Genomic DNA, 27,652 nt, shown 5'->3' on the forward strand with positions numbered 1-27,652 from the left:
AGTGTGATTCATATATTACCTTTTTAATAAAAAATTAACCAATTTTGATGTAATATATTACAAAAAGATAATTTCATAAATATATATTTACAAGCAAACAAAAACATATAAAAGGTAAATTGGTATAAAAAAAAAAACTTTCTCGCGCCCTTACTAAAAAACACTCGGTTCTTAGACCTGGTTGTAAACTTGTAATTGACATATACATATACTGATGAAAACAAGCTAAACTGAGTGAAAATGTTGTCTGAAGGGATGAACAATTGACAGATACATATATATATTAATACAAGCTTAATGCACAACCCAAAAAAATAATTTAAATTAAACGACCCAACTAATATGTCCATAAATCTGCAGCATCATCATCTGTATATATATGCATCATTATCATTTTTTTAAAACTAACCTCACTTTAGGTTATGGAGCATTGGAGCTTATAGTGAATGATGATATATATGGAAATGGCTTAGTTAGTATTATTTGCCTAGTGATGATATTATATAGCCAATGTTTTTTCGTGAAATCGTTATATATTTTCAAAAAGATAAAACAGTTAAAATAGCCAATATGATATGTCATATATCATATATGTATCAAAAGCACTGGAGATGAATGTATGCTTTGTCGATTCATGACTGGAATTTAAATTATACGGATGTTTCTCTATTACATGACAAAATAAAAGAAGGACGTTTCTATTTCTCTATTTCTTAACGTTTTTATTTTCCATTTTCCTTTTCAACATGTTTGTCTCTTTACAATTTTTGTTTTTAGAAGCTTTCCAAAGCCATTTAACTCTCCACCCTCTAAGCTTTTCCTATATAAAATCTACGTACATACGTATCACACAAAAGAAGTTACCTTGCAAACCACACAAAAGAAGTTCCATTAGAATTTAGAGCTTAATTAAAGAGAATAAGTCAGCCACGCTTAGCTTTCAAAACGATGATGAAGGAAGACGCAACGGGAAAGAAGAATGAACCAACGAATAAGAAGGAAGGAGCAAAAGAAGAAGGCGCAGCACCAAAACACATACGCGTTGCTTATTCAGACAAAAGAAGAACAAAAATAATCTACGTCGTGTCCGGTTTAGCAGTTTTACTCGTAACCTGTGTTCTTGCCGTTGTCTTCAGCCTCGTAGCTATCCAACCGCGAGTTCCAAGGTTTGTGCTCGAAGATCTCTACGTTGATGATGATCACCTCTCCAACTCAAGTGTAATAAATCCTTTTTTAAAAAAAGGAAAAAAATCAAGTGTAAAGGTATAAGTATTTTCAAATTACCCTTTTTCGTTATACAATCCCTAAAACCAATCTAACCCTAATTAAGAATGTGATTTAATTTGTTCTGGTTTATCTAGGTGAAACTGTCATCGACCAACCCAAGCTACAAGACTAGTGTTTACTACAGCAATATGAATCTACACATGCGAGTCAGGAAATTTTTTGACTATGAGACAGAGAGCGTTTCCTTGGAAAGCAAGCTTCAGGAGCCACGCGAAGATGTCACGTGGACAGCTGTTGTAGCAAACGATAACGACAACGTTAGGCCTATCGGGGCTTTTAAGGGGAGAGACGGGAAGGCCGACGGTGATGTTATTGCAGATATGAAGATACAATGGAAGAGTAAGATCTTCAGGTCACCAAAGTTTGGTCTGCGAGTCACATGTTCGGTTTTGGTCAGATTGAAAGATTTAAGCTCCGCAGATACCAAACTAAAGTCTGCTTGCTCTCATCATCTTATATAATTTATATGTCAACAATTTTGAACTCTTGATTCATACAAAACATACTTTGAGGAAACTACTTTACTTTATTTTATTTTTTGTTAGGCATCCACAATCTCTTCATCATCTTTATTCCTCTTAAAAAACATGGAAAGAAGATTTAGATTCTAAAGTTCACCAAAGTAAGAGATTAGGATTACCTTGTGCTCTTCGCGATCTTGCATTCGTGGAAGAACTGCTTCCTGTTTAATGTCATCATAATTAAACTTCATCGTACGCAAATCACTTATTAAGAAGATAAAACTGAAGGGCACATAAAAAAACAGAGTCACAGAATATGATGGGGTAATTAATTAAACCCCATACCTTTTTGAGAGCCTTAAGTCTTTGAAGCTTGTCGAGAAATCTCCCTCTCCACATTGTTTTCTTCATCGTGCTCACCAAATATTGAAGCAGTCAAAGACTTCTTCTAGAAACCTTAATGGGTTTGAAGGATCAGAACTTGCATTAAACGGCAACGTCGAGGGTCTCACCTTCTCTACCTCCGTCTCCACATTGTTTTCTTCATCGTGCTCACCAAATATCACTCCATGGGCTCTGTCTTCTTCTTCTTATCCGCTTTCCTCAACCTCTCGTTCACGGCCGTAACAGCATCAGTGATGTCCTTCTCAGCCGTGTCTTTCTTAAGAAAATTGCTCTCTTTCTCAATAAATTTAAGGACTTTCTCCAAGAACCCTAATGGGGGTTGAAGGATCAAAACTTGCACTAAAGGTAACGTCGAGAGTCTCACCTCCTCCATGTCAGAGTCAATTGCCGTTGGTTTTGTCTGGTCGTCAATGGCTGAAAAACCCTTTTCAACTTGTGTTGGGGTCTTTCTATATCATTCAATTTAGGAAATTTCAATTGATCTCTCAGTATCAAATTCCTGAGGCAGAGGAAGAAGAGCCACCTCATACGAAGAAAGTGAAGCTGTCGTCTCCGTTCATGCGTTGGCTAGCTTCATTGCCAGATGAGATGGTTCATACTTCTATCAGCCTACACAAGTATCCTTCCGCTGGGGTTACAGGATCTATGTGATTTTTGAAAGGATTACCGGAAAGCAAACATATTTTTTTAACTTATGAAGGATTTTTTTTTTTTTTTCAGTTCTTTATTCGCAATCAAACCTATTGAATTTTGTTAATGGAAGTAGACTCTGTAATTTAAGAAGCGTTATCTTGAAAAGTTACATTAATAAAACAGAGGTGGTCGAGAATCAGAAGAAGACGAGTTCACCAAGAAACATTGGACTGAAATCTTCCAAGTTGCATAGCACAATTATTCTTCAAGCTTTGCCCTCTTACGGGCCAAGAACCGTTCTTTCGCAGCAGCAATCGCATCCTCTCTTTTCTTGTGGTCGTTAATGGCTTTCGGCACTTCTTTTGCTGCCTCTTTGATTGATGAGTCTCTCTCTTCTGTATCATCTGAACCCATCTTCTTGTCAGAAACTGCTTCTTGTGGTTCCACACTTGTCCTATGGCTTGATCTAATATCTCCAGATTCAGGAGACGTTTCCTTCTCCGGTGACTTCCTTTCTCTGTCTTCCCTTGTTTCTTCTTTTCTCAGCTCCTCGAGCTTTTCTGCCATTCTCTGTTCCTCAAGCTTCTCTGCATTTCTTTGTTCCTCAAGTTTCTCTGCATTTCTTTGTTCCTCGAGCATCTCTGCCTCTTTAGCTTCGACATCTCGAGCTCCAAAAGCCACATTTTTTCCAATGTTGAAGTAGAAATCACTCAAATCCTTCTTCTTTGTAACCTAACAAAAGATAAAAACAGACGAAAAGAGCTGTCATGAGTTTTATATAGCTATAAAAAAAACAAATCAGTTTAAATTCCACCAAAGCTGCATGCCTATATTTTCTCCCCATTGCTAATACAGATACAAGAAAATTATTTCTAGACACACCCATCCTGTACTAGCCACGACATGCAATAAAGTTGTACAAATAAAAGATTGTGATCAAGCAAACTAGATCGCAAACCCTGAGACAACAGAATGATTTCTAGACCCACCCATTACACAGTAAGAGTCACAACCAGCGACAAGGTTCTAAGAAGAAATCTTTTTGCGAAAAATCAAACTACCTTTGAAACAGTTGTCAAACAAGAGCTACGTAAGACAGAAACGAAAAGGACAAAACTAAGACTCCGGATATCCTGGTAAGCGCACTAGTTTAAAAAGCCAGAGAGGTGAAAGTAAGTAAAACTTACATCATCTCTTTCCTCACGAAGTTCACGCAATCTTTCTTCTGCTAGCCATTTCTTCTGTTCCTCGAGTTTCCTTTTATATGCGCCAGTTACAAACTTTTCTTTATCTGAAAAAAGATGTTCATCTTTCTCCCTCTCCTTGGCAAGCTTCCTCTCATAAACTATTTCATGTTCCTTGTTTCTACGTTCTGCCTGTTTCATCAAATTCTGGATATATCTTGGCTGCAATTACCAAAAAACACAATGTAAACCAGACATATAAGCAAACCCACTTAATCATCATGGTGAAAATTACTAAAGATGTAATCTTGTAAAGAAATTGTTAGACCACAGATCATGCATTCCTCTTAACAACATGATGAGAGCAAGAGATAAACAAAATTTACCTGGCGCTCTTGACGATCTTGCATTCGAGGAAGAACAGCTTTTTGTTTCATGTCATCATAAACTTCATCATATGCAAAAGCAGAAGGATCCTCCTCTAAGGCTTTCTTATGCTGCTCCTCAATCTAAAAGCACACACACACACAAAATCAAATTATAAAACTGAAGAAGTAAAAGAGAAACAGAGTCAGAAGAATGAATTAGAGGAAAAAAAAAGGGTTTTACTTCTTTAAGAGCTTTAGTCTTTGAAGCTTGCCGAGAAATCTCCTTCTCAACATCGTGATCTTCATCTTCACCAAATATTGAAGCAGCGGGTCGTAGTGGAGGTCGAGATGATGATTGCTTTTTCTGGGACGGAGCTCTGATTTGCAATCCGTACTTCTTCATCTTCGATTTCTCTCTTCCAAGAAACCAACCAATTTCTCTGCGAAATCGATTGAGAATTCGGGAAAATTAGGGCAATTCCTGAGATTCTGGGGAAGAAAAAGCCCTAATCAAAATTCAAGTAAAAACTTGGTTGATTCGCTGTAGAATCAATTAGGGTTTACAATTTCAAAAAACTGATTGGTGTGTTTGTTTGTGCCATGGAAGAAGGTGAAAGAGGAAGTGGGAGAGAGAAATCGATCAACAAAAAAGTGTCGATGAGATTGGAAAAACAGAAACAGTAGAAGAGCCCGATATAATGTTACGGCCCAATTGTTTGATATTTAATGGGCCGAGTTTTGCCAATTGCTCTTTATATGTTATAATTTATAAATGACAGCTTACATTGCTTTACTGCCCTGCTTTTTCCACACCGTTATAGATAAATTGTATAGTTCTAACGCCCACTTACTTACTGTACTGACTTTTCCTGCAGTCCTCTAATTAATAATGTCAGACGTTACCAAAACTAGTTAATAGATATCTTCGTTCCGCGGAGTTCTTATGAAGTCGAAGAATGAGAACAAATAGTTTCCTTACTAGTATATCTCTCTAGACATGCTCTCATGAAAACATAGCCAAGCCAATTTGAGGAAACACATACTCCACCATGTAACAAACAGAGTACAAATTCAAACGCACGACCCAAACTATGCCACAAAGATCTTTCCCAAGTCCCAACCATGCATTGACTACTAATACAGCCACTAGTCAGATGTCTAGAGATAGGTGAAGGGTAAAAGTCCGACGACCAACCATATCTCAAATGGACAAGTCTAAAGCTACCTCACAACTTGTAAGTTGTACTCTATCACTCTTTGGTTCTGTATCTTTCTAACTCATCATCATATTACATAGAAGGAGGAAAAGTTAAGATCCAGGAATGTTCCAAATGTGTAGGATTCTGTATGGTGATTATAATATGTATAACATCTACATTTATTCAAACCTCCAAAATAAGCTACTTTTCATCTTCCTTGTCCACTTTCTTCCCAATCCAATTGGCTACAATAGGAGTCAAAGCCACGGTAGGAGGAAACCTTATCGGGGATGCAGCTTTATGCGCTGCATAAGCCAAAGCAAACGCTCCTACTTTCTCTCCCGTCTCATTCGTCGAAATCCCAACCTTAACACAAAACAGCTTTTCACTCAATCCAAGATCAAGAAGAAGAAAAAACATAAAACTTAGTAAGATCAAAGAAGTGAAAGAAAACCTTTAAAAGAAGAGCTTGAACATCAACACCGGAAGTGACAAGGACATAGCAGAGGGAAAAGGAAATGAGTGAAAGAGTAATTGAAGTGGCGAGATAAGCACCACCATACTTAGCAAGCAACTCTTTAGCCTCATCTGTTTTCGACTTCTTCTTCTTCTTCTCTCCATCAATTCCTTCATCATCTTTAGAGCTCAATATCTAAATCACATGTTCATCCAATACAAAACTTGTCTACATCAGCCTATCATTTTTAAGTCAGAAACGATCATATCTACTCACATATACATCCCAAACACCAATTTAGTACTCTTCCACAGCTTCAGAATCCACCAAAAATTGTCTAAATTGGCCTATCAATGAACTCAGAAACAATCATAAAGAACCAATTTAGTACACTTAAAAGCTTCATAGCTTCTACAACTTGGCAAAATCTGGCGATAGAATAGAACCATCAATTTTTAGAGTAATATCATCAAGATTACGAATTAACACTAAGAAATTGCAAAATCAAATGAAAACGAATAAGGAGGAAGAAACGAGACCTTCCATAAACCAACTTCGAGTCCATATTTCTTGGTAACTTCCTCAGCGGAGGAAGGAGAAGAGGAAGCGTTCTTCTTCTCAACCTCTTCGGCCTTCTCACGGACGGCTCTGCATCTGAATCTCGTCGACGAAACTCGAATTGAAGAGTAGAAGAATCGGATTTTAGGGTTTCTTGTGTTTAACAAGGAGGAAGAAGAAGAAGAAGGAGGAACTTGCAGAAGCATCGCCATTGTTTTCTTCTTCTTCAGCTCACCAGATAATCTTTTCACCTTATTATTAATTAATTTATTTATCTTTTCTTTTTATAATAATAAACACAACTATTTATTATTAAAAGTATGTTAAAGTTAAATTATTTTGGATAAAAAGAACTTTAAAATAAAAATACTCTCATGACGTGTAGAGTTAAGTTAAATAACGGATGAGGTTGTTTTGGTTTTGATACACTCAACATACGTATGGCTAAAATGCAGGCCAAGTCGCATCTCACATTATTTTATGTGCATACTGTATTATTCTAAATACATTTGTGTATATACACAGATATTTTCGTTATACGTACGTATGTTGGCTTTTCAGTGTGTGTAATAACGAAAATATTTGGGTACTGTACTGTACACTGTAAAATTATAGGGATGTATGTATTGATAAGTAGTGATAACTGCTTACTTTTTTGAGGAAAAAATAAGATATACAGTATATATGTTGAGTACTAATGAGAGATAGATATACAGCAATGTTGAGTAACGTGCAACCCAAAAATTCAAGTTATCATCAGTATGAGATAAAATGGTATATTCATCGATGTTTATGTAGGAATGTTCCAACTATTTTTTGTGTGTTTATGAATACTTTTCATATCTTGCAATATTACGCCTAATTTACATTATTTGCAATTAACCAGAGTTGCAAAGCAAAATTCACTAACCACAATTTGAAACTTGAACATCTCTAACCTAACATCAATGTAAACTAGCATAATATTATGTTTATTAAAATATATTACTGGAAAAAAACATTATCAATGCATCGATATGAAATCTCCTACTAATCAGTCCAACGCACTTAACCATAAACTTAAGTGTTCTGACTTCTGGAGATAGGCATCAATGGAATCTTGTACTATTTGGTAGATTTCATTGGTAATGTAAACCCAAAAATAATAGTATACTATTTTGTTTTGATATTAAGTTTAAAAAGTTTAAGTTTTAAGTTGTTGTTAATATGGCCACATAAAATTTGTATAAAAATAAACAAAAGTAGTGTTATGATGATTTTCCTAGAAGATTTAAAGAAAAAAATATTCAAAAACAATATTGAATGAATACTTTCAAAAAAAAAAAATTATACATGCATTACATAACTTTTTAATTAAAATCAGTGAATCTTCTTTGAATCAATAAACTAAATTGTTTTAATATATATATATATATATATATATATATATATATATATATATATATATATATATATTTAACTTAAATGTCACTGTACATAATAGTTTTTACTTTTTATAGAAGGTATTATAATTATTAAAAAGATTTCATTTTGGTTATTCATACAAAACACGTGGAGTTTACTCTATCAATATTATATTCGTATTTCGTAGTCCGTAACTCAGAAGAGGACATGACATGTATGACAACTAACTAGAGTTCCTAGCTAAGATAGTCCAAAAGAAAGAAACTAAGATGGCCAAGAAAACAGTAGTGGCCAGAACATTCTTCATCAATCTCTGGCTATCATCTTTCTTGATGTGGAACGGGTTTGGGAATCTCCAGCTGAGCTCGGTGCCGGGGACGTTCTTGATCCTGAACAAAGCGTAACAATTCATTGTCTCCTTTGATTCTTTTTTTATACCACATTTTGACCTCTTACTCGATGCTTCGCTGAATACCGTTTCTTGTTGAGTTGGATTAGTTGGTCGAGATGCTTGGCTAGCTTTCATTGCCTCCTCGTCAAGCTTTATTATATCATCGTTCAAAATCTCGGCGTAACAATCATCAACGATTTCGGCCTGATCCTGCATCCCAATAAATAAAAAAAAATCAACTCAGTTACAAACTCTATACTCAAACGAGTAAAAGACAACGTAACGAAGGATGGTCAGCTCAAGTTTTGGATTTTTGGATTTATAATATTGGTAAGTGGTAACCAAAATGAAACCATACATGTCATATATATATTTCAAGAGAAGGTGGATCCAACTTTAGTGAATTTGATTTGGTTAACGGATAAGTTATGTTCAGTTCGGTGTAAGATTGGATCGCATTTACCCGTATTAAACATCATTAAAGGACACCTTTCTCAAAAGCAAGCTGACCTCAACAACATTTGATGACTCCGCTATGTCACCATTTGATATCTGAAGCTCAGAGTCATAAACCGAATACGATTTCTCCTCCTTCTCCGAACCACCGCTTTGGCCAACGTATCCATCATCTTGCGCAACACCATTCTCTACATGCCTTTGGCTCGAACTAGCTCGAAAATCAGCATTTTTCCTTAACCGGCACACCACTAATGCATCCTATGAAAACCCAAAATTTCATTATATCTTCACAACATTCAAACTCAAGAAGTAGACAATACAAAAATTTAAGAACCTGTGGGGCGCCATGGATGCAGTATTCATGCATAATCCATTCGGTTCTCTCCCCGCGAGGAGCTCGACCGATATGAAAGACTAGTGTTCTCTTGGTTCCAACAACTTGGTTCCCTGATTTCACACTCCTCTCTTTACCGGTAGCTTTCCAATATCCGAGCTGTGTGGCTCGACGGCTCTGTGACCCGTGCGGGTACTTCCTCCCCCTCGCGCAAAAGTAAAACCACTCGTTCTCCGATTTCAGTTTCGATTCCTCTGTTGTTTAGGCACTTAAATTCAAACTAGTGATTGTATATCCAAAGTTTAAAACTATAAAGAAAAGAAAGAACGGAGAAATAAACCTGGCAAGTCCCATGGCTCAAACTTGTAAATCTCAACCTCAGCAATCACAGCAACAGAGTTCTCATCACCATCGATTTTACGACGAAGATAGTAAGAGATAAGTTCCACATCAGTCGGTGAGAATCTAAATCCAGGGAACAAAGCCGACACAGCGATCGACATCTCAGCTTCCTTAGACATTTTTTTGCCTTTTTTGTTTTTTGTTTTCAAGAACTCAAAAATGCTTTGCTTTACATGCGTTATTAAATGGCAAGTGAGCGAGCAGCGCACAGCTACTTTGCTTCGTGTAAAGGTTTTGTCTATTTTTGAGATATTTTGGCGGCTTCATAGGGGGAAAAGGGATGACATGGCGGAACGGGCGAATAACAGAAGAGTGTAATGAGATAGTAAAGGACAAAATGATGACGTGGTGATGTATTATTGGGCAGAACTAAAACCCAGCTCTGAAGTTCTCTCATTGATTCTTGTCGACTCTTCTTGTCTTAACACGTGTTTTAGTGTCTTCCTCGGTATTTGTAATGTGCGCATGACAATTGACTCCTTTATTTTCTTTGTGCAAGTAATGAAAATGATTTAAATCACTTTGTGCAGTTATTAAAAGATATTGCAGAGTTATATGCCAAGATTTATTTCTTTGACACCTTTTTATAGTCTTTTTTCAAAAAAAAATAGTATCTTTTATAGATTAAATTATGTATATTAAAAGAAGTTATAACTTATTAGTGATTACGTCACAAACACACAATTTTCATCGACCATTTATTTTAAATTTAATTTAATTTTACTACAGTACTGAGTATACTCATTGCCCAAATAATCTGATTTCTCCTCATAGTTATTATTTTAAAATTTAAAAAAAAACAAAATTTTGACACTATTTAATTTGCCAAAATCAAATTGTTTTTAATTTCCAAATATTTTAACTTTTGTATTAAGATTCTTATGTATCAAATACATAAAAAACGTTTCAATCCAAAATTTATTCTTTCAAAAGTCACTAAAAATTGATTTTTAGGTTATAACAATAAATTGGGTGGCCTAAAAGTTATATAGCCTTTCTCCTATATATATATCAAGTATTTTAGCAAAGATCATGCGAACTCAGTCCAAGTGTCGTTGGTTGTGAATCATTGAAAGTGTTCATCATGAACATAGAGAAGGAAGTGTCGCATGTAGTGAATCTAAGAAAATATATACATATAAAACAATATAAAACAAATCAAACATTTATAAAATGTTATACTTACGGTATATTTAGTATGTGTTAAGGTAAGTATACATAATAAATTAGTAAAATAAAAGTTATTAAAATCTTTTTAAAAAGAAGATAAATACCTAATCTTTTAAACATTATTAATTATAATAATCTTATTAAAAAAAACTAATTTATAAAATATATATACTCGATGGCGTAGCTACGGGTTTTTGTCAAAAGAGAAAGTATTCACAAAATACGAATTCCCCTTATTATTCGAGTCGGTATATGAATAACCCCTAAACATAAATGAACCTACTACTAATCTAGCAAACTAAATTGGGCCTAAGCCCACATACGTTTGTAACAATAGGAAACAATAATCGAACTCATATATTAAAACGTCAAATAAAATATTTCATAACCACCAAAAATCTTCTTTGGCCACTTAAATTGACTAATTTTTCCGACCGCAATATATTTAAATTAACCTTTTTCGTTTTCAGATCAGGTGTTACGTCAAATGACATGTTAACGACTATTATACAAAACTTCCTTTTCGGTAAAGAATAAACAAAAAAATTTGGTAGTATGTAACGCTTCTATAACCAAATTATCTTTGTATATATTTCTCAATAATTTTCATTAAAGAAAACAGAACATTAATGACCAAGTAGTGTGTATGTATGTGCTTTTTTAATTATATATTCTCTGTTATTGTATCTTTTTTTAGTAAATTACCTTAACAAAATAAAACTCCACAAAAGCACAAACAAAGAGAAGCCAAAGATCATACAGATCGTGTCTTGAGCTTTTTCCCTACACTCTTTCTTCTCTCTCCATTGTCTCTTCGTGCCCACGTATCCTTCGTACCTTTCTTTAGCTCTTCTCTCTTCACCATCTTTACAACATCTCTTCCCTTCTAACAACCCTTGTAAAATTACCAAACTATCCTTCCCTTTCATACATTTTCCTTCAATGTCCTCTACTTGTAACCTCACGTCCCTCACGTGCACTTCTCCTCCCACTTCCTCATCCACCTCCTTCCACGCTTCCGCTGACCCGCATGACACAACTGCCGCCACTTCCGCCGCCGCTTCAGCCGTCACTACCGTCGAAAACCTTATCTCTAAATCACCCGTTAGCCAGTTACGCCTCGCCGACACAGCCTTCCGGCTCGATATATTAGCCGAACGTTTCTTGATCGGATCGATCACTATCCAACTAAGTCTCATGCTCTCCTCCATATGTTTCACCCACGCATCGTAGTCCCCACCCGGATATCGAATCCGGGTTTGTACCGACTCTTTCGGGTCGAGTATATCCACCCGAAACGGTGACGTCAAGAACCATCCTGACTTACCTTTCTCTGTTTCCATCTCTTGTACCTTCGAGTAAATAAGGTCTCCTCTGTAATACAAATCAACGGCTGAGATCAATCCCGCCGTGGGTGGATCGTGTTTTTCGGACCGGCACGTGTGTTCAGTGAACGGGTACGAGTCAGCAAAGAAAGATCGGTAACCAGAAGGGAAAGAGGAGATAGCTTGGACAACACGTGGATCTTTGATCGAAGGCCACGTAGCAGTTGAGAGTTCTTGCCAGAGCTTTTGTTCCGTGCATAGAGTTTGGAGATAAGAGGACGTTGATGCGGTTGAGGCTAGCGTCGGACCATCGAGTCGTGTCAAGATTTGGGTTTGAATGATGTCCGAATGCAGAGTTGTGATTGATTCATCAACGGATGCCATTTTTTTTTTTGGAATGTGGAGATAAGATGATCAAATTTTATTGAAAAAAAAAAGTATAAGGAGATGATTAAGAAATTAGAGAAGATGTATATATATAATATAATGAATGGGGTAATGATTAAAAGAAGAAATTAAAGAAAAGGATAAAGAAGGGAGACAGGTTCAGTCAACCGTGGCTCTTTCAGACTATTCTTATAATTCAAGTTGGGGCAGGAATGATCAAAGTTTTTCTAAGTTTCTATACATAGGTTAGATACCCACGCGTATACACACAATCTATATTTCTTTCTTTTTATCTTTTTTTTTTTTTTTTTTTTTTTTTGGTAACGACATTTTCACATTTCTTTCTTTATAAATAAATAAAAGATTCTTTTGGGTTAAATATATTGGTTGAGTTTATTAAAAAAATCTGGAGTAGGGTTAAATATATTCAAGAACCGAATTCTGATTGTTTTAGAAAAAAATATGATATTAAAATTTTCTGAATTCAGACATCTTAATTTGAAATTCAGAATATTGAAATATCATTTGAATCTGTTTACGTAAAAGTTTTAGATATACTATAGTACAATAAAGAAAAAAGTGGGAATTTCATGATTAAAAGATTATATTAATATATGTTTGACTGAAAAATTGTATATTAACTGTTTATGAAAACAAAATTAATATACATTTTTTACTTCAGTGTATTTTGTGATCGAATACTTTAGTCTTTAATTTTGCATTTTATGATTTTTTTTTGAATTTAATTTTAGCTAATTTTCTTGTATTTGAACTTGGATCATGGGTATATTATGCATGTATCATTAAATTTTGTTTGTCAATATTCAGATAGTTGTTCTTTGTATCTGCTTTGTCTAAATTCAGATAATTGTTCTTTGAATCTGCCAGATTTATATATTCCAAGTTTGATATCCAACGTTTCATGGTATTTAATACTAATACGTGGCCTTCTCTATTTTTAGGAATTTTGATTGCATATTTTCCATATTCAGATACTTTAATATTTCTGATATCTATTTCAATATATGAAACTCTTATTATTTATATAATCAGTACCGGTGTGAGTGACAGTGCCTAATCTTACTTTAATTTATGTTATCCTATATTTGTAAATATGGATTTTTATCGTGTCCAAAGAAAAAAAAAGAGGTTATTTAGAAAGAAAAAGAAAAAAAAGAGGAAGATCAAAAAGCTTATCTTTAGTAATGTCTCCAACGAACTACATATTTGCCACGTTACTTTATTTCTTGGTTGACTTATCAAACCTTTTGATATTAAAACCAAAAAAGTTGGCCAAGACATTTTTATTTTTCATGGTCGGTTAATATCTCTTAGACGGATTGGTCCAGTCAAAACCGGTGGTCTAATTATTGGCTCTCTTTCTTTTGTCAACAGGTTGTGGCTTTTTTCATTAAACAAAGATCTTCAACAAAATTAAATTGATTTCTAAGGGAAAAAAATATTAATAGTAACGCAGAGATTAGGCCATTCAGCCTAATTTCGTTTTATGCATTGATGTTACTGTTGAATTTTTTTTTGTAATAAAAAGAAAAGTTTTCAACATTGAATTAATGCTATAGGCATCATTTAAAATTGAGTAACCTTCAATTGCTTATTTATAGATCAAAGAAAACGTTGAAAATATGGTTAAAGATACAAGCATGACAAATTTCATATAGATACATAGATTTTCAACTACTACGTAGTCTACATTCCTCTAAAATTTGTAGTCTAAAAATTTCACCCAGTTCTTTTTTACAATTTAAATAAATTTAACAATAAAGATAAAATCCATATTTATATATGATGTTTCCAGTAAATTTTTGACTAATAGGAGAATCTCAAAGATACTTTTTTCTAATACTACTTTTCAAAAATGACCCATTCTTAAAACTTTATCAAAAATGCTACTAAAAATCTGATATTGATTCAATTATGTGTGTAAACTTATAATAATATATACAAACTACCTTTATATGTCTGTAAAATTTTTTATACTTTATAAATAACTTTTACATTTTTTTAAAACCTTTTGAAAACCTTATAAAACTTTATAAAGGTTTGCATTGAGTCTCCAAATAGTAGTTGTTACTATCCAATACCTTATAAAATTTGTAAAATGTAATAAATTTTCAGATTTAAGACATTTTATAAAGATTGATAGGTAAAAAGGGTATTTTTAAAAATTAGTACACCAAAAAGTTATTTCTCAAAAATTTTCTTTATATATTAATTATTTTATGTTAAGAAGATAGTTACAATGAAGAAAAAAAAGAGAGCAAATAAACTTTATGCAAACTAACAAATATCAAAAGTTGATAATGTGTTTAAAGTGTTCTTAAAAACGGTGTTAAAGATTGTATAAGTAGTAGGCGTTCAAGCGATACCTAAACACCACCTACATACATATAAAATCACGACAATTAACTTTACATAAAAAAATCTATAAAATCAACGTATACCAATTAAAAAAAAAATCAAAATATATTGTTTAGAAACAAAGAAAGTATTTAACAGTGAAAATTTAACATATATTATATATACAAGTTTCTTTTATTATTATCCTCTAGAGAGCACGTCTTTCTGTCGATGGATATATCATATAATCAAAATAGCAAGTGTTAAGTGATGTAGCGTAAACGAGTTTTGCTCTTAAACAGTGATTAGTGAGTGAGCTGTTATATTCGTGTTAGTTATTAGAAGGACCATTGTTGATATTCATTGGCTTATGGGTCGTTTATATTTTTTAGTTTTGTTTTTGCTATAGAGATTAATATTGAGACGTAAATTTGACAGTCATTATTTTTCTTACTATTTCAGTATTTCTATATTAGTCGACAGATAAAAATTGATACTATTTTCAATTTTAGTAAACGGTGAATATTTATTGTCTTTTGGCTAAAATAATTCAACGCTTTTAATATTTTTTTTGTTAATTCAATTTGTTGAGAATAGAATCAATAGATGTCAAGTGGAGGTAAGCTAGCTAAGTGAATTAAGAAAAAAAAAAAGATGCAAAGTGAAATATTATTAATTAATTTATTATAAGGAAGTATTAAATTAAACAAAAGGAGCCAAAGAAGAAACATAAAAATCGCAGCCCTTATCCAAATGTCTAATCATGTGTTTTTTAACAAACAAACCTAAAGACTTAACAACTCTTTAATGTTCATGTTCCTCTATTCCATCAACGACAAGATTATCCTTTTGTTTGTTTGGTTTTGCTTCGCCGATTCAATCTCTTATTTCGTTTTCGCATTAAATCTTTTTTTTTTTGGTGATAGAAAAATATTAGAGTCATAACAAGTTAACAACATAAGAAGATAACTAAAGAACGTAAACCAGAATAAGTCGGTACGATTTCACTCGGACACTTCCGCTATAGATTCGTGTGTACTCACTCTACCGCAAAAGATATATAAAACGAAGAACACACCGGTTTCAAGTTTATATGTAAAATGTCCATTAGATTAGTTGGTTGCTTTCATTTTCCATATATGACGCTTAGGTTATCCCCCATAGGAGGTTTTAAGCTGAGGTTTTAAAGAAAAAGAGGAAAAAAATAAATCAGAAAATGTATAATTAATAAGAGGTGCATTTTATTGCCACTTATTTAGTAACCCGAATTTTGCATACGAGACCGTGACGTGTCAGTTACGGGTTGGATGAACTGTTTAATATAGAATTTTGTGGTTCTTTTTCTTCTTCTCTCTCGCCGTCTCGCGAATCTCTCCGATTGCAAGAGTTGTTTCACAATCAGTTGAGGAGATTGAATTGATTGAATCTGGAGGAGATTGAATCGATTGGTCATGGGAATTTCACTCTTTGACATTGATGAAGAGACTCGGTTTTCCACTCCACGACACTGTAAGTTTTTCAGGCGAGAAAGAGATGAGCACGACGACAGAGCTATCGACGAAGGAGGCACATGTGCTTAAAGGCCACGAGGGAGCGGTTTTAGCGGCGAGGTTTAACGGAGACGGGAACTACGCTCTCTCCTGCGGCAAGGATCGGACCATCCGTCTCTGGAACCCGCACCGTGGAATCCTAATCAAGACCTACAAATCCCATGGCCGCGACTTTCATGTTACTTCGTTTGATCTCAGCTCTTTCCCGTCTCCAATTTTCGTGATTCTGATTCAAATTTGTGCAGTTTAAGTTTATCATAGTCCAAGTCTATTAGAATTTGGTCGTGTGTGTGTTGCTGTTGTTGATTTCGATTATTATAGTCCAAATAGTTTGATTCTCATACTAATGTCAAGCAAATATCAGTGTTCTGTGGTGGAAGCATTATAATGAGAGTGTTTGATTATTCATAGTTCTATGCTTTCTCCATGAAACAGTTCACAGCAGAAAACCATAATTAACGCAATGGCTGTGAACAACAAGGATGGTGTAAGGAAACCAAAAAAGTTTAAAACAAGAGGTTTGTTTTTTGTTTTTTTTTTTAATACGGCAAATCGATAATATTATATAACCAAAGTTTTACATGATACATAAAAACCATTCAAATATAACCGTTGAAACAAATAAAGGAAATTGAACACAATTTCGATGAAGAAGTGAAAGTAACCCTACTGGCCAGACGGAAGCCTTACGGACAACAAAAAGAATCTGTTAAGTCCCCTCTTCATATACTCGTAAAAGGCTAACATCTTATAGATGAAACTCCAAAATGCTTTTCGCATCACTCTGATTAAAAAAATATATTGATATATTGCTTGAATATGATCTTGATCATGTTTTTTGTAGGACCCTACACATCGTTGCCGCTTAGTAATACATGGTGGTATCTTCTCTTCCTTTGATATGTTGGTTCTCTGTAAACTTGATTTCCCGGGATCCCATATTCGCCGACCAATACACCAACATGTTGTCAGAAGTTTGTATTGAAACCCTTTACCAAAATGGTTTTGGGAATCTCGGGCATCATGGAGAGTCAAAAAACCTTTCACGGAGATAACATGCTCAATTTGGATGAAATTGTAAGATCTATCCACTCCAACGAACCATAAATAAATCGTTCCCACTATGGGAGAGTGTTGGCTGAACCAAAATTGTTTCCAACCACAAAAGAACTCAACTCTTACCGAATGTGAATGTGAGTGTGTTTGATTCATCCTAACTGATTGGATCAAATTAAGATTTGATGGTTCCAAACCTTGATGAACCATCATCTTTAGGTCAAACTTAAGCATAATCATCATCACGACTAAGAGGAAAAGAACGACACCACCAGAGACTGACAAAGGCCAATCCACCGAATGAAACACAAGATTATCCAAATTCATTGCCAAATCAATCTTCAGATCACCACCAGAGGTCAACAGAAACTACCACCAAAGATGATCGGTTGTAGATGAAGCGGTTCAGGATTTGGTTTTGCAGAAAAATAGAAAACTATACGAAAAATAAAACAACTAAAGAGGCACGAAGCCGACAGAGATGCCGGACACCGGCCAGAAAATCAAAAAAAGAGATGAAGCAGAGATCTATGAATCGACTTTAGTATCGCCCTGAGAGGGCGTCAGTTTTTTTTACTGACAATTCAGTATGAGGTTTGGTTTTTTATATCTTCGTTTTTGCTTCTTGGATTTGGGCAAATTTGGAGAATACAATTAATCATTTTCCTTTTTCATGAATTGTACTTCTATTAATTATGTTTTAATGTTTTCAAAGTTTAAAATTTTATGAAATGCAATAATTTTATAAACATGTATCTTAATATGCAAAAAATTCATATTCTACTTTAATTTCTTTAATTTCAAAAAAAAATCAAATTAAGAGACTCAAAATAAGATCCCCTCCAATTGAAAAATTATAATTATGCATCCCAAAGTTCTTATTCAACTAAAAGTACATCTTACGTTAATTGAAAATTATAAGAACCCCAAAAATATAACCTCCGGTTGAAGTTGCGCTTAAGGGTTAAAAAATATGAGTCCGACTCACAATTCATGTTTTTCTTCTAATTGTCTTAATGTTAATGTTAGTGGTCCGTTTGGGGCCACTTTAAGTTTAAGGGTGACGGGTCTACAGCCCAACTTGAATTAGCAGCAATCCACGAGATATTTTGTTGCGGTTATACATCCACCGTTACAGCTATCTCTCTCTCTAGCTTAAGAATAGATTACAAGAATAAGATTAAGGGATGAGATCATTAAGCAGACTCATCACAAGCTCTGTTTTTTATGACAGAGTAACAGCCTTTGAGTCGTCTAGAGTCTCCCACTTCCACTTAATCGGGTTTAATGTGCAAACGTTATCGAATTGATTGTATGTCTCGTCATCTATCTGCAAGCAACATGGTATTGCTTAACTTACGTACTAACTTGTGTAAGAATGATCTAAGTGATAAAATACTTAGAAAAAACAATTTTTTGAGTTTTCTATGCAAATATTTATGAAGTATTATTGATGAATGGTAGACTTCAAGTAAAATAATTGTATACTATTGGTTTAGAGTTATAAAAAATTGTAAACCACAACAAATTAAATAAAAAATTGTAAACTACAACGATACCGAATACGCAAGGGATGTATACAATTAATTTAATTTGTTGTGGTTTACAATTTTTTATAACTCTAAACCAATAGTATACAAGTATTTTACTTGAAGTCTACCATTCATCAATAATACTTCATAAATATTTGCATAGAAAACTCAAAAAAATTGTCTTTTCTAAGTATTTTATCGCTTAGATCATTCTTACACAAGTTAGTACGTAAGTTAAGCAATACCATGTTGCTTGCAGATAGATGACGAGACGACAATCAATTCGATAACGCTTGCACATTAAACCCGATTAAGTGGAAGTGAGAGACTCTAGACGACTCAAAGGCTTGGGATTCATTGCATTTTAAAGAAGATCCAAATCAAATCCGGTTTTGGGTTGGGTTAAGAGTTTGTTAGCCGGTTTAAAGGCTGTTACTCTGTCATAAAAAACAGAGCTTGTGATCGAGTTTGCTTAATGATCTCATCCCTTAATTTTTGTAATCTATTCGTAAGCCAATAGGCCACACGATAATTCAATAAACTAGCGACATTATATATTTATAAACGCTAGATTTTAATCCGCGGTACACTGCGGGATGAATTTTTTAATTTAAAAAAATAAATTTTCAGTTTTATCTATGTGTTTGTACAAGAAAAAGTTATATTTATGTGTTAATTTTTTTATTTGTTTAATATTTAAAATTGTATAATTGTATTTGATTGTTAATTTAAAATTTAACCCGTGATATATTGCAAAATAAATTATTTTTCACATTATTGTAAATTTATCAATTTAATTAAATTTTGATTCGCCAATAAATGATGATTTGCCCAGTTGTAACACGGAATTAGTGAGATTTTAAATTTATGTTACTACTGGCCAAAATTCATACCCACCATGTGATATCGTCTTGTAATAATTTTTTATCCATCTAGAACCGAGAAGTATCTTGCTTTTTTTTTTGGTTCAGTTTCCGATCGAAATTGCTCCAGTAGTGCTCAAATTTGCTGTTTTTTGTATAATGCAAGTTTAAGACTTTTATTACTTTGACTTGTTCCTGCAGTGTATGAATTCTCTGCTCAAAATTATCTTGTTTAGTAAAAAAAATATACTTCATTTGTGGAGGTTAAAACAAAATACAAATAAAATCATACATTGTTAGTTTATTTTTCTGTTTTTATCCATGACATCAATGGCTCAATCTATTTTAAACAAGTTATAGAAACAAAACATGTATGATGGAAAATCATTTAGCTAGTATTTTGCAAAATCTTTGGAAATAAATGTGCCAAACAAATTATGGAAAATCGACAATGAAAAAGGTAAGAAATTTATAATTTCTTTTTTCACTAAAATATCTAAAACTTGTAATTAAAAAAGAAAAAAGAAATTGATTTTGTTCATATATTTTAGGAAAACATGTATATCCGATTGCTTAATTATTTTGATTTTTTTTTTAATTTTTAATTACAATTGCATTATCTATAAATAAGTCTGAATTCCAAGTTTTCTTCGGAAGAATGTTGTGAAAATAATAATATAGATAAGCGATGTATGCTTGGGTATCATATCGTTTTTTTTTCTGGCTTTTCTCCACTAGTTGGCGGTTCCTACAGTCAAACGTAGAAAATTTTTGTTTTGGTAAAAAATTTGTAAGCAAGGTATGTGAGATTCTAAAAATAATGGTTACCGTGACCCTCTTTTTTTTTTCATTTGAACCATTTTCTTATTTTATTTTAATATAACCCAATTTTTATAATTATAACGGCCTTTTAATATACAACAGACGCTTCAGGATCACCGTTTTTTCTAGCTATTCTCCACTAGAGGTGGTGGTGGCAACCGCCAAACATAGAAAATTTGGGTTTTGGTTAAATTTTTGAAAAATAAGCAAGGTATGTGAGATTCTAAAAACAATGGTTACCGTGATTTTTTTTTATTTTCCTTTGAACCATTTTTTATTATTTTAATTTATTCTTTGTTTTTGAACAAACTGATGATTTTACTTCATTCAAACAAAAGCACTACTAGGAGTGGGAATAGTTTTCTAAAGCAAGAATAATCTTGTTGGCCTTATATTTTTCCGTTGAATTCGTTCTTCCCTCCTTTCCTCCAAGATAATTGCGCTTGCATTGTCCCAAACTCCCTTACACGCAACTAAAGCAAGAATAGTTTTCTATCGACACTTTTAGTATAGTTGTTAGCTTCACATTCTAGGTCTATTTGCTTCGTCTTGGTAAAATTTATTTTACCTTTTAATGGCTTTTGTTTGTATGATTGAAGGTTTTTGAAATTGGTGTTACTTTCAAGTAAGTGTCAAATGGATCACTCTTTGGTGGTGGTAATGGTACAAAGTGTTACATGATTGGAAAGATTAGATTCATTATAAATCAGACTGTTACAAACATTGAACTAGAATCGATTTTTTTGTTTGGTTCTTGATGTGTTTTGATTAGTGAAGACCTTTGAGAATAGTTATGATGATCTCTGTTTAGTGATGAGTAAACCAATGAATCTACCTTTTAGAACTTACCAAATCAACTTAATAATTCAGACGAATTCCTAAAATTGACTCATAATATTAATTTATTTTGAGGAGGATAAGAACATAATTGTGAACAGTAAAGGGCACGCGATGAAATTTTTTCATCAAAACAAAGTAGCGCGATATATGCGTTTGGGGTAACAAATTACATTTTTATGTTTAAACATAGATCTTCAAACTATTAAGGAGATTTCTTCAAACATGCATTTGAATAGAAATTTGGATTCTATCAATTATTTAGGTTTGTTTAATTACCTTCCCATCTCGGATACATCTTGTATGATACACTTATAGTACATAGATTTCGGATCTGTTTACGGATTGAATTAGATACATGTTTGAGAACAAAAGAAAAGTAAGATAACATTAAAGCCATGAAAAGGGAAGGACATCCGTGTGGGTATTTGGAAATTTCAGTTCGTGGCAAAATTTAGAGATCCAAAAACTACGTTAACGTATGCACTCATCAATGCTACACATTGACAGTTTGACTTCACATCCCTAAAATTAATGTTTGATTGTACAAGGGGAAAAAAAAAATAGTATATACAAGTAGTCGAGATAAAATGCCATATTTGTCCCAAAAATAAACTACGACAGCTTGGGATATCACTTCACCAAGGAGAATGGAAACATAATTTTTTTGTTTGTCCAAAACGAAAAAGGAAACATAATTCATTAAATATTTTTAGTCCATCCATTCCATTCAGCCGAAGCGTAATTGCTATTGGAATTGGACGAAGTGATGCAATTTTGCTATTCGTTCCGGTTCTGATGCTTGAGATGAAGAGAAAATGCAAATTGTACGTAGGCCAAAACATTTCATAGGAGGCATGAGACTGTACCGTTAACGGAAAAAAGTATTGAGATCTCGATCACATACTTTTTCCGAGTCACGTGAGAGGCTCATTAAACGATTCCATGAGCTCTCACGAAATGGAACCTCACAAACCAAATTATGCGAACAATGCGCATGAGTTATTGGATTTTTGTAATTATTACCAAATGTGTTTTAAGGTGGCCCTTGACTCGAGTCGTGAGTCTTTCCCCATATGATATCATAATTCCTTCACCCAATCAGGTTCATCCAAATTAGTGCCCCATTCCAAAACCCCTTATCGAAGTAACTAATTACACACAGAACCGCCGGTTCTCATATCAGTTTTGTTCTACTAATTAAATACCCACTCTCCGAATTGACTTAACTCAACCTTTAGCATGTTTTAGCGATTCAATGATATACGCAACAACATGTATATGTTATGTAATCATTGTCTTAAGGAGAAATACAATTCACATGATTCAGTGTTAACTAGCTATATATTAGTATGTAGAAGTTGTTAAATGGAACAAAAGCTCTGTTTAAAAAATTGGCATTACCGGATCTTTTTCTCTTCGACAAAATTGTAAATTATTTATGCAAATTTAAGTGGAAAGCGTGGTTATTTTCAGTGGAACGCGTGGAGGTGACTAGACGATTCCTTCTTACGTCATAATCATAACTATTTCTAGATTACATATAACAATTATATATATATATATTAAATAGTGGTTTGTTATCCTTTCTCTGTTGATGATTTTTTTTCCCTTAGATTTGCACTTTTACTAGAGAGCTCTATGTATTAGTCAACGGTTGTTTTGTAGCACGTGAGTGGATCAGGCGTTGAAGGCGGCGAGGTTAATTTAGCTAAGGAAGGGCAGTTGACAATAACAGAGAAAGGCGGTGATCTAGACGTGGCCGGTCTCTGAGATTCACGCTTCCTTCACCATATTATAGTATTAATTACGACGACGCTACGTACATATATTTTTAAATTCCTCATTTTTAGTTCAACTTTATGATTTTATCAAACCACAGAAACTGTTTGCTCTTTTTAATGATTTTAAACTATGATCGAAATTGTTGGTGAGCACATTAGAAAGTTTGGCATGGTACCGAATTTTTGACTAATACAAAAATACCAGAGTTGCGACAAGACAACCACAAAATATTTTTCTTGATTTAGAGTCGGTCTGTCGACATAGAAATGTATAAATTTTTTAAAACAGATAATTTAAAATTAACTTTTTAGTAAGATATTTTCATAAATGAGAAAGAGAGAACCCTAATAAATATTTAAATGCTAGTACTCATTACTCACCATAACGTAACACATAAACATTCGTTTAGAATTTTTTTTTTTTTTGGTCAACTGGATTATATTAGATTTATGAATTGAATATACCAACTGATTACAGACAAGTAAACCCACTTTAGACTCCTTCACAAAATATTCCCCCTAAAAAACCATCTGCTAAACTAGACTGAACTACACCGTTTATCTGAACATGGTCTGTCAAATTAGCAGTTAATAACTATACCAAAAAAATCTTTCTAGGAGAAACTAGACAGAGAGGATGCAACTCTCTCATCTTCAAAGACATTCGTTTAGAAATTATTACATGCATTTTGAATTAAAACTCTATAAAAAATAATTGATAGTCCAACATGCAAAACACCATACACGTAAAACAAATATGGTGGAGAGGGTCCACACGTTTGACAACTCGATCGAGTTCTAAAGAGACGTACATACGTGTGTAATCTTTTCTACTTCTTAAAATGCAGAATCCTAATCATTGTACATAGTTAAATACATGATTCTAAAATAAAATTGCTTCTTTTCTAATTGTTCATAAAAGAAAATATATTTCATTTACTTGTCTCTTTCTGTCTTCGATCTAACTAATATGCAAATACAACTTGATAAACATAAATAACTAGAAGATGATTGGTACGTGTAAATCGTGATTCCTGAAAGTTGCATTTTGTTGAAGCCGCCAGTGGTTTAAAGAGTGTTTGAATTGAAGACCATTAGTTGGAGAAAGAGTTAAAAAGTTGACCATCCGCCATCCCAATTTAACCATCGTTGTTCATATTTTAATAATGCTCTTCCCACACATCCACATGTGAACCCAAAGGGTAGTATTAGGAAACATCACTTTCAATGTCGGTAAATCTCCTGATATTTTTAGAAAAATAAAATATCTAATGTCTCTTAGGAATTGAGATTATAATATAACCCCACTTGGATATTAATGACGGCAAGAACTGATATCACATTAATATCGAAGACGAAAATAATATCGATGACGAAATATCAACTGATATATTAATATCTCGAATCAGTTAAATTTCCAAAAGAGGTGTCAAATAGTAACGTAACATTAACCCAAGGAAAACAATCATTACAAGTGACGTTATGTTGTAGGTAATTTAATAGTAGTTTATAAACTATTTGACATTAGAATATTCAAAAACAGCTTGGAATTACATTATTTGTGTCAGATAAATCCAAACCTTTATTTGTTCCTCCTTGATTTTACATGCATGTAAGGGAAACTAGCCAAATTCGTTCGTATTCTTGAGCTGTAAAGGCCATAAAAGTAATCCAAAATTCCAATTATAATTTACTTTTCTGGTCAGTTGGATTCTCTTAACCTTTTATGGAGGGCGTTTTGATGTAACCGCGGTTCAACTCAATATACAATGTCAAACTTGTTCCCAAAGATAGAGAAGAAAAGAAAACATAGGTATATATACGATTTACCCCATTTAACATACGAAGCTAGACATATTACAACACTATTAAAACTTAAAAGGAATAAAAATATATCGTATATAAGTGTAGATAGAAATGAATTAATGTGAGACACCTGGTGCGAACTTTTAGACGTACGCGGAAAGCAAGGACGAAGAAAGAACAGTTGGATCTTTCCATATACCACCGTGTGTTAAAAACTTTATATTAACACCATAACCAACCAAGTCACTAGGAAAAAAAAGGAAGAAGCAGAGGAGCTAAAACGACGTCGTCGAGGGAGATTCTTGCCATGGCCTCGCATAGTCTCTCCTTCTTCAGAGTTCTTCTCCTCCTCTTTCTTACTACTCTCTCAGGTTCCCTTCTCCTCCTTCACTTTTTCTTTTTTTAACGACAGTCGCGTTTTAGGTCGAGCACCAGAGCATTTTATATTGGACCAGAGCAATTCTTGATTCTTGATTCTTGATTCTTGATTTTGTGTGTTTGGTTCATACAGAGAGAATTAAGGGGCAAGGTGTGGGAATCAATTATGGCCAAATCGCTAACAACCTCCCATCTCCGGCGAGAGTCGCCGTACTCCTCCGGTCACTTAACATTACAAGAGTAAAACTCTACGACGCAGATCCAAACGTCCTCTTTTCCTTCTCGAACTCACAAGTCGACTTCATGATCGGTTTAGGCAACGAGTATCTTCAAAACATGTCAACAGATCCAACCAAAGCTCAAGCTTGGCTACAACAAAGACTCGAACCACACATCTCCAAAACACGAATCACCTCAATCGTTGTCGGAAACGAAATCTTCAAAACCAACGATCATGTCCTCATCGGAAACTTACTACCGGCTATGAAATCGGTTTACGCTGCTTTAACCAATCTCGGTTTAGAGAAACAAGTAGCCGTAACGTCAGCTCATTCTTTAGACATTCTTCAAACATCTTACCCTCCTTCCTCAGGATCATTCAAAGAAGAGTTCATACAATATCTTGAACCACTTCTTGATTTCCATTCTCAGATCAAATCGCCTTTCTTGATTAACGCTTACCCTTTCTTTGCTTATAAAGATAGTCCTAAAGAGGTTCCATTAGAGTATGTTCTGTTCGAACCTAATCCAGGTATGGTTGATCCAAACACTAATCTTCATTATGATAACATGTTGTTTGCTCAAGTTGATGCGCTCTACTCCGCCATTAAGACTTTGGGACATACCGATGTCGAGGTTCGGATATCGGAGACCGGTTGGCCTTCGAAAGGAGATGAGAATGAGATCGGGGCGTCGCCGGAGAACGCCGCGTTGTATAATGGGAACTTGTTGAAGTTGATACAGCAGAGGAAAGGAACCCCGGCGAAGCAATCTGTTCCTATTGATGTTTATGTTTTTGCTCTGTTCAATGAGAATCTTAAACCGGGTCCGGTTTCTGAGAGGAATTATGGACTTTTTTACCCGGATGGTAAACCGGTTTACAATGTCGGTATGCAGGGTTATTTACCTGATATTATCTACACTTCCAAGGCAACTACAACCAAGGTAAATTCCTTTTTTTTTTTTTTTTTTTTTTTTTTTTTTCGTATTAACAGTTTTAATTTATTTTGTAGATTTTATAATCATTTTTTATTTCCAAATTCATATTTACAGTATCTAATTTCTTTTCCTCACTCTTGATCTTCTTTTTTTTTTATGTAGGATTTTGTTTTGGCAAAAGTTTGTTTTCCAAATTCAGCTTCACCTTTCCATTTTTTAGTTATTAGTTAAAATACATTTTAAAACAAAACCTTCTAAAATTAGTACAGTATGTTCAACCTTTTTTTTTGCAAAACTAATAATAAATATAAATATTTATAATTTTGGGCATATAGTCAAAGTGAGATTACGTTAATATATGGAAGGAATATCCATGTATTTATTGTATATATACTACGCTACGCACATACGTATCAAAAATAAAATATCTAACACGTTTATGTAAGTTGAATATGTAGTAGTGTACGCAATAAAAGTGACAAAATACGAAAGTAACGTCTATACAATTGAATAATTATACCAAAAAATTCCAATTTTAGAAACATTTAAAATTATGTATGCAAAACCTTTCAGTGGTTGTTTAAAATTTTGGTTGTGAGTTTGGTAAAATAGCATAAAAAGTTGGAAATTTCGTGAAAATTCATGTAATTTACGTTATAATTAAAGTTTAAGCATATATATAACAAACAAGTGATAAGATATTGATAATGTGGATGTTGAAAAAATTGTGCAGATTTTGAAATTGTGGAGAGCTGTGATGGGTTTGGCTGTGGCTTGGTTGATATTGGATATGAGCGACAAGATGAGGATGAGATAAGCTTTGCTTGTGTCTTTGTCTGTCCTTATAGGTTTTTTGTTTTTTTTTTTAAATGTCGTAGTTGATTATAGGTGAGGTATACCATTCTTTGTCATGTATTCGATTCACAATAAGCAAATTAATTTTTCCAGTTTTGTTACTGTATATGCTAAAATATGGAGTATGTGAATACATAAACAATTAAATACTAAATATATCCATCTAGTGATCCACAATTCAACCAATCAATAAGTTTCTCTCTTTACATTTTAACTTTTTTTTTGTTTT

General features: G+C 33.6%; 6 protein-coding genes across 9 annotated transcripts; 2 read left to right on the top strand and 4 right to left on the bottom strand.

Moving 5' to 3' along the window:
* The first annotated feature begins 948 nt into the window (after positions 1-948).
* Positions 949-1,748, top strand: LOC104754075 (NDR1/HIN1-like protein 12). The gene is made up of 2 exons (XM_010476233.1): positions 949-1,224; positions 1,362-1,748. The coding sequence occupies exons 1-2, from the start codon at positions 949-951 to the stop codon at positions 1,746-1,748; spliced, it is 663 nt and encodes a 220-aa protein (XP_010474535.1).
* A 1,153-nt stretch (positions 1,749-2,901) lies between these two features.
* Positions 2,902-5,035, bottom strand: LOC104752626 (uncharacterized). The gene is made up of 4 exons (XM_010474816.3): positions 4,580-5,035; positions 4,357-4,479; positions 3,974-4,192; positions 2,902-3,518 (listed from the first exon to the last, which is right to left on the bottom strand). The coding sequence occupies exons 1-4, from the start codon at positions 4,739-4,741 to the stop codon at positions 3,045-3,047; spliced, it is 978 nt and encodes a 325-aa protein (XP_010473118.2). The 5' UTR covers positions 4,742-5,035; the 3' UTR covers positions 2,902-3,044.
* A 573-nt stretch (positions 5,036-5,608) lies between these two features.
* Positions 5,609-6,963, bottom strand: LOC104752627 (uncharacterized). The gene is made up of 3 exons (XM_010474817.2): positions 6,534-6,963; positions 5,992-6,189; positions 5,609-5,903 (listed from the first exon to the last, which is right to left on the bottom strand). Exons 1-3 carry the CDS (start codon positions 6,762-6,764, stop codon positions 5,739-5,741), a joined length of 594 nt encoding a protein of 197 aa, XP_010473119.1. The 5' UTR covers positions 6,765-6,963; the 3' UTR covers positions 5,609-5,738.
* A 1,072-nt stretch (positions 6,964-8,035) lies between these two features.
* LOC104752628 (NAC domain-containing protein 40-like) lies at positions 8,036-9,750 on the bottom strand. Of its 2 annotated transcripts, none has more exons than XM_010474818.3 (4): positions 9,481-9,750; positions 9,141-9,394; positions 8,858-9,064; positions 8,036-8,557 (listed from the first exon to the last, which is right to left on the bottom strand). In XM_010474818.3, the coding sequence occupies exons 1-4, from the start codon at positions 9,659-9,661 to the stop codon at positions 8,180-8,182; spliced, it is 1,020 nt and encodes a 339-aa protein (XP_010473120.1). In that variant the 5' UTR covers positions 9,662-9,750; the 3' UTR covers positions 8,036-8,179. The 2 variants fall into 2 exon arrangements, with proteins under 2 accessions (XP_010473120.1, XP_087346595.1); XM_087490469.1 differs by having other exon boundaries at positions 8,811-9,064; positions 9,481-9,740.
* A 1,531-nt stretch (positions 9,751-11,281) lies between these two features.
* On the bottom strand, positions 11,282-12,680 carry LOC104752629 (F-box protein At2g27310). The gene has a single exon (XM_010474819.3). The coding sequence runs from the start codon at positions 12,419-12,421 to the stop codon at positions 11,414-11,416; it is 1,008 nt and encodes a 335-aa protein (XP_010473121.1). The 5' UTR covers positions 12,422-12,680; the 3' UTR covers positions 11,282-11,413.
* Positions 12,681-25,070: 12,390 nt separating this feature from the next.
* Positions 25,071-27,577, top strand: LOC109129719 (glucan endo-1,3-beta-glucosidase 14). Of its 3 annotated transcripts, XR_015584263.1 has the most exons (4): positions 25,156-25,403; positions 25,544-26,161; positions 26,242-26,574; positions 26,731-26,898. XR_015584263.1 is itself a non-coding variant. In XM_087491074.1 (3 exons), the coding sequence occupies exons 1-3, from the start codon at positions 25,340-25,342 to the stop codon at positions 27,383-27,385; spliced, it is 1,179 nt and encodes a 392-aa protein (XP_087347200.1). In that variant the 5' UTR covers positions 25,071-25,339; the 3' UTR covers positions 27,386-27,577. The 3 variants fall into 3 exon arrangements, 2 of the variants coding, with proteins under 2 accessions (XP_087347200.1, XP_087347201.1); XM_087491074.1 differs by lacking the exon at positions 26,731-26,898 and adding an exon at positions 27,302-27,577 and having other exon boundaries at positions 25,071-25,403; positions 25,544-26,574; XM_087491075.1 differs by having other exon boundaries at positions 25,544-26,574; positions 26,731-27,577.
* The last annotated feature ends 75 nt before the right edge of the window (positions 27,578-27,652 follow it).

This window comes from Camelina sativa, chromosome 16 (assembly GCF_030686135.1).
Source record: "Camelina sativa cultivar CO46 ecotype springtype chromosome 16, ASM3068613v1".
Lineage (NCBI taxonomy): Eukaryota > Viridiplantae > Streptophyta > Magnoliopsida > Brassicales > Brassicaceae > Camelina > Camelina sativa.